This window comes from Micromys minutus (genome assembly GCF_963924665.1).
Source record: "Micromys minutus genome assembly, chromosome: 1".
In the NCBI taxonomy this organism is placed as follows: Eukaryota; Metazoa; Chordata; class Mammalia; order Rodentia; family Muridae; genus Micromys; species Micromys minutus.
This window is the reverse complement of record NC_137969.1, coordinates 104,353,979-104,360,601: the sequence shown is the minus strand read 5'-3', so window position 1 is coordinate 104,360,601 and position 6,623 is coordinate 104,353,979. Positions and strand designations below refer to the sequence as shown.

General features: G+C 51.2%; 1 protein-coding gene across 1 annotated transcript in view; it reads right to left on the bottom strand.

Annotated features, from left to right (window-relative positions):
* Nucleotides 1-245: 245 nt before the first annotated feature.
* The window catches only part of FGD3 (FYVE, RhoGEF and PH domain containing 3), a gene marked incomplete at both ends in the record, with an annotated part of 32,424 nt that continues 26,046 nt past the window's right edge, over nt 246-6,623 (bottom strand). Inside the window, 4 exons of the mRNA XM_080929501.1 lie at nt 246-500; nt 1,089-1,229; nt 2,716-2,856; nt 4,179-4,301. Of these exons, the coding sequence (XP_080785627.1) occupies nt 246-500; nt 1,089-1,229; nt 2,716-2,856; nt 4,179-4,301 (660 nt within the window). The remainder of the gene's footprint in view (nt 501-1,088; nt 1,230-2,715; nt 2,857-4,178; nt 4,302-6,623) is intronic.

The window sequence follows — 6,623 nt, the reverse complement described above, 5'->3', positions numbered from 1 at the left end:
GATACCATTTGCTTTGTGGTGGCCATTCCCCATGCTCTCACCACAATGCTGGTGCTGGGGCCAGAAGCCCGACTCTTGTCTAAGATGTGCTGAGTGATCTTGGATCCATAGCTACTCTTCCCTGGGTCACTTGGTCCATCCTCAGTGGTCACATGAGTCCTTCATTCCTTCGCTGGACTTCTAAGGTCACCCATAAAAGAACACAGGCCAAATACAGTAGTGGGAAGGACAGTAGGAGACTCTGCTCATGGGGTATCTGTGCTTGCTGGAGTCTGGGGCTGCGGGGCTCCTGGGGTGCCCCCGGCTGTGCCACCACGTGCAGCAGCAGTGCTCAGTGCTTTTAGCCAGCACTGCTGCAGCTTTGTGGAGGGGGCACTCAGCCACCAGGTCTGTGAGCCCTGATGCAGCTTCCACGCATACCCTGCCTCCAGCCCTTCCTCGGGGTCAGGCACTGTTATATTACAGCCAGAGAGTGGGATGCTATACAGCAGTCTGCCAGCCTGCAAGAAAGAGAGAGGGTCAGTGAGGCCTCCAGCTCATGCCAGTGGCTACCCAAGCAGGCCAACAGGCCCAGCCCTACACAGCGTGGCTTGTCACTCGAATTAGCTGCCCAACAGGCTCTCTCAGGTAGGTGCTGGGACGAGGCTCTCTTCACTTCAACAAGCCTCACCAGAGGTCTTCCCTCAGAACCAGGGCTTCCCTTGGAACCTGTCCCAGGGTAGGTGAGGCGAAATAGCCCTGTGACTTAGCAATGGGAGTTGAGAGAAGAAAGGCAAGGCCCAGCGGTGCCTAAACGTGTGTGAATGTCTGCCTAAGGTGTGTGAATGAATGATGTGAAAGGAGGAATACATGTAGGGAGGAGAGCCTGACCCCTGTGTCCCCTGCCTATGTCTGCTTTCACTATGGCTGTCTTTGCACACTACAGGGACCCATCTTCTATGAATGGGGAACAGGGAAGCCCAGGTTACATGGCTGGAGAGGGTCAAAGAAATGGTCCCGACCTGCTATGGGCATTTCAGGCTTGAGGCTCTGCAGAGCCCCTCTCGCAGTGCAGGGCCCTGGGCATGAACAAGAACAGGGACACTTACCTGGCTGCCTGCCAGCAGGTCTAGCACCTGGGGATCTGACTCAGGGATGGCTGCCCACACTTCACTCCAGGCCGTACCATTGTCTGACAGATTGAGGGTACCACAGAGTAGGCTGGTCAGGGGATCTACAGAGAGAGGCTTCTGGAGACAGAAAAATAGGTCAAGGGTAGTCTCAGCTGTAGTGATGTCTTTGTCCTCTGCCGAGGCTTGGGCTGGACCAAGGCCTATGCTTGGAAGGAGGTGACTACCACAGAGACATAGCTCAGGCCTGCATACAGGCTGGGGCCAGCTTTATATGACTCTAAAGGTCACTGGAGTGCATGTGGTCTCAAGTAGGGTTTGGGGATGGGCTCTCTTAGGAGAGTAAGACCATCCCAAGTTAGGACAATGTAAAAGTATCAAGGGGAATCCAGGCACAGTGATAGATTAATCTCAGCTTTCAGGAAGCTGAGGCAGGAGGATTGCAAGTCCCAGGCTAGCCTGGGCTACATAGCAAGGAAAAAAATTGTGTGTGTGTGTGTGTGTGTGTGTGTGTGTGTGTGTGTGTGTGTGGTTGAATATGGATGAATGTGTGTGTGTATGGATGGATAGATGAAATTTAATAGCAATTACAGAAATGTGGGTCAGAGGGTGAAAGGACCAAGCACATTACATCCTTCACCACACAGACTATATATCCCCACTCAGCACATCCATACATACATACACAAACTCTCCACATCACACACACATACACAGCTCACATACACACCCAATTACTTTTCTTACGTGGCTTGGTGCTATCAATAGAAACACAACCCCTGAGCCACAAGAACACAGTTCTGACACATCCTGCTGAAGGTGGTTCCCCCAGAATACACCTGAAGCGTGAGAGTGCAGTGTGGAGACATGTCACTTAGGGCCACTGTAGCCCCGTCCTTTACAGCCTTATGTCCCTGATGTCCCAGACAAATCTAGCGGCCAGGGTGGCAGGAGCTTTGACAGTTACTGACCCTAGCACTTCTGGGACCATCCCATAGCACCTTTGGGAGGGAGACTGGCATTAGACAACTACATAATCCAGTGGAGACTAAGGAAAATGTGCTTTTCCTGGAAAACAGAGGTTTCCTGTTCCTAAATGTCCCGCTATCCCATAAAAGGGACTGTGTCCTTTAAGAAGGAAGGCTGGAGAAGCAATAGTGATGGAGGGGGAACTGATCCCCCATTTTTAACCCGGCACACAAACACAGACAGGCACACATACACATGCTCACACACATACACAGACACACAGACACACACACACATACACATGCTCACACACATACACAGACACACACACACACACACACACACACAAACACACACACAGGGCTCTGCCTGCCCTAAGATGAAGGAGGTCCTCCATTAATCTCAATGCCTAGACTTGGGCAGTTTCCTGTTTCACCTCGAGTCAGGCCCAGGTTGGACCTACCCATGTTTCCATCTAACTCCTAGGTGGAAGTAGTTCCCAGGCCCTGATTAGTCCCTGAGATGTCTTTAGACATGCACATGCTCCAAGCATCTTGCCTTGATTATAGCCCTGGGAACCACACTGAGATGTCCTCTGCATTCATCCTGCCTGGTTCAAGGAACCAGGGACACCCACCTCCGCATTCTGGTTGAGCTCAGTGGGAGTCTCAGAGCTGGGGCTTGTAGGGACCAGGGACTCTTCTAGGAAGCACTCTCGGCAGACACGGCTCTGCTTGCTGTTCTCCGCCTTGAACTCTGAGCACTTCCTACAGATGACCTGCAAGACAAGAGGGTACCTTTGACCATGTCTGAGCAGATGAGGAGTTAAGACCTGTACAGAGAGGGCAAAAATGCTTGTCCTGGGATGCTGGAAGCCCCATCTAAGGGCAGACAGTGGCTTTAGTCTCCCTGATTGCCCAGAGCCTGCTTGCCTTACCTACACCACTCAGCATTCAAAAGCCCTATGCGTAAGGAGAAGAGCATAGCCCACTTACATCAGAAGACCCATGACACTGCCATCAAGAGAATGCACATCAAAACTATGGGGGTATGGTTCAATCAGTAAAGTTTGCTGTTCAAGAACGAGGATCTGAGTTCAGGTCCCCAAGACTCATGCATAAGCTGGGTGTGGTGGCTTGCCTCTTTAGTCCCAGTGCTGGGAAGGCACAGATGGGAAGAGCCTAGGAGCTCAAAGGCCAGCCAGCCTAGATGAACTTATTAGCTCTGGATCCAATTAGAGACCCTGTTCCCACCCCACCCCCCAAGTTAATGAAAGACCCTGGTTCCCATCTCCCACACCAACTCAATGAGAGACCCTGGTCTCCATGTGTACTGGCTGGTTTTGTGTCAACTTGACACAAGCTGAAGTTATCACAGAGAAAGGAGCCTCCATTGTGGAAATGCCTCCATGAGATCCAGCTGTAAGGCATTTTCTCAACTAGTGATCAAACTGGTAGGGTCCAGCCCATTGTGGGTGGTGCCATTCCTGGCCTGGTAGACCTGGGTTCTATAAGAAAGCAAGTTGAGTGAGCCAGGGGAAGCAAGTCAGTAAGCAACATCCCTCCATGGCCTCTGCATCAGCTCCTGCTTTCTGACCTGCTTGGGTTCCAGTCCTGACTTCCTCTGGTGATGAGCAGTGATATGGAAGTGTAAGCTGAATAAAACCCTCTCCTCCTCAACTTGCTTCTTGGTCATGATGTTTTGTGCAGGAACAGAAACCCTGACTAAGACACCATGCCCCCACATCTTGTTTTCTGACTGCAGATTCATCACGACCAGGTAACCACATAGCTATGACTTTCCTGCCACAGTGGACTGTGTACCCTCAGACTGTGAGCAAAAATAAAGCCTTCTTTTATTAAATTGATTCCTGTCAGGTATTGGGTTGCAGCAATGACAAAAGTATCTAATGCTGACAGGATCTAGAGGCAGCCTTGCAGGGCCGTGTGGCTCACAGAGCCCACCAGCTGTGCAGGACAACCCTCAAGTAGTGAATGCCACCTGCCACCCTGCTGCTCACCCATGAGGACTTGTGAAGACTCGGTGAATGGCCACCTGGCCCCTGTAGGATCTACTCCCTCTCTCCTGCCCCATGCTCACCTCTCCACACAGCTTGCAGCGATACCTTCTCTTGGTGATGGAGTTGAAGGTCTCGCCACAGCTCTTACATCCGGGCTTCTCTTTGTCACGTCTTGCTTTAGAGGACGACTTTCTGGACTCAATCTACAAGGAGGCAAGTGGCCATCATCAGCTTCAGAGTATGAGCACAGGATAACCCACTATGGGATTGATAGCCACAGGTGTGGAGGGTTAGCTAAGGTAAGTGGCCACACATGCCCAGAACAAAAGTGGACACTGCAGAGGGGAAGAGGCAGAGCTAAGGCAGCTGCACCCCTTTCCCAGCCCCTTCCTCAGGGACACCTTAGTACACCATGTATCACACTGTGCACTGCCTGAAGTAAGGTTCCAAGAGGTCAAGACAGCTTGGCCTGTGGCTTTATCTGGTGTGTCTGAGAAAATATCACTGTGAGGCAAAGCTGCAGGGAAGAGGTGTGGATGGGAGTCTGTAGCCAGAGACTGGGGTGTCCCTGACACATCCTAGAGGGTGTGTGAGAGAAACAAGCCACTTGAGGATGTGTTCAAATTAGACCTCTTGCTGGGTCTCCCGCAGCATTGCCTTCTTCCATTTTGTGAGTCTTTTCTCCAAGGACAAAGGTGGGAGATGACCTCGACCTCCCTGTGCAGTGAGTGCCCCTTGTCCTCGGGTCCACTGTCAAGACTTTGTGCTCAGGGGGTGAAGGGCTGGCATTCCAGACTTGACATGCAAAACCCTCACTCCCAAGGGCTCTGAGTCTTCCTGCATCTGGAAGCACCTCTCACTTAGCCTCAGGAACCCCCAGACCTATCCCAGTCTTTCTGACTGTACCCTCCCCTCAGTACTGCTGAGGGGTGCAAGTATTCATTGAGACAGAGAGGGTGGGAGGGCCTGGTGCAAGGGATTAAAAAACAGCCGAAAGAAGACAGGAGAAGGGAAGAAGGGAGTAGGGAAGAGGGCCATCCTTGGGTCTGCCACAGCCCCACAGTCTCCACTCTCTTACTCACCTTCAGAAGTTACCCCCCTTTTGTTCTTTCTTTCTTTTTTTAAAGTGTGTGTGTGTGTGTGTGTGTGTGTGTGTGTGTATACACAGCAGCTGTCTTCAGATACACCAGAAGAGGGCATCAGATCCCATTCCAGATGGTTGTGAGCCATTATGTGGTTGATGGGATTTGAACTCAGGACCTCTGGAAGAGCAGTCAGTGCTCTTAACCACTGAGCCATTTCTCCAGCCCCCTTCCTCCTTTTTCTTGTGAGGAATCTAAATGTCAAAGTGAAGGAATTAATCAGATAGTCTTGACATGTGGTGGCTCTTGGGGACCTCAGGCAGAGACCCCAGCTGTTATTCCTACAAGGTAGTTGAGAGTACAGGAGGCTCTAGGGGTCAGCAGGGTACCATGGTGGGACCTTGGGGATGGAAGTATGGCTGAGATGAGCTGAGGTGTAGCCAAGAGCTCAGGCGCTCAGACCAATGGTGCTCAGACAAAGGGAAGGTCCTGAGGCAAAGATCTTTAAGACGGGCTGTGGACAGGGTCATGGATCCTCCACCTTCTTTCATTTAGTAAGCTTCATTTGATCAGGACAGAGCTGCCCATCTTTGTGCTCAGACAGGAGGCCCACATTGCTCCCATGATGCTGAGGTCCACTGTGGACCACCCTTTGTGTGACTTGATCTCCAACCATGCCATCCAAAAGACGAGGCCTGGTTGGATATGCAGGTCACAGATGATCGGATAGGAAAGGCATGAGGACACACATGAGCAATATGCCAGCGTCAGCCTGAAAGCTGCTCTCCACCGAGGGTCAGCACAGTGAGTTCCTCTGTGTCTCTGCTTTGGCAGGTACAAATGGGGCCTTATGAAGAAAAGGAAGTTCTGGTGTCACGGGGGGAGCCACTGGCTTGTGGGTGATCGGGGCTGTGTGTCACTCAGAGTACATCTGGAGCTCTGAAAGGAATTTCAGACTCTGTGTGTGTGTGTGTGTGTGTGTGTGTGTACACTTCAGTTAAGAGCAACTGAATTTTTTACTTGTTTGTTTGTTTGTTTGTTTGTTTTTCCAACAGGGTTTCTCATGTGTAGCCCTGGCTGTCCTGGAACTCATTCTGTAGATCAGGCTGGCCTCACACTCAGAGGCTGACCTGCCTCTGCCTCCTGAGTGCCAGGATTAAAGGCATGTGCCGCCGCCGCTACCACACCTGGCATTGATTTTTACTTTTAACAGAATGAGGAAGCTTTTGAATTATGCAAGGGTGCTTGCAAAACTTCCCGGATGGGGTTTGGCTTCTCTTAGGAAAGAGGGACTGGCAGGGGTTGATCATTTGAAGACACCTAGACACAGGGCACAAGCCCAGTATACATTGAAGGGATTTGTTTCCTCTCCAGACATACTGAGAAGCACTAAGTCTGGCACCCATGGCCAATTAGAAATGGAAGCTTGCTTTTGAGCAGTGT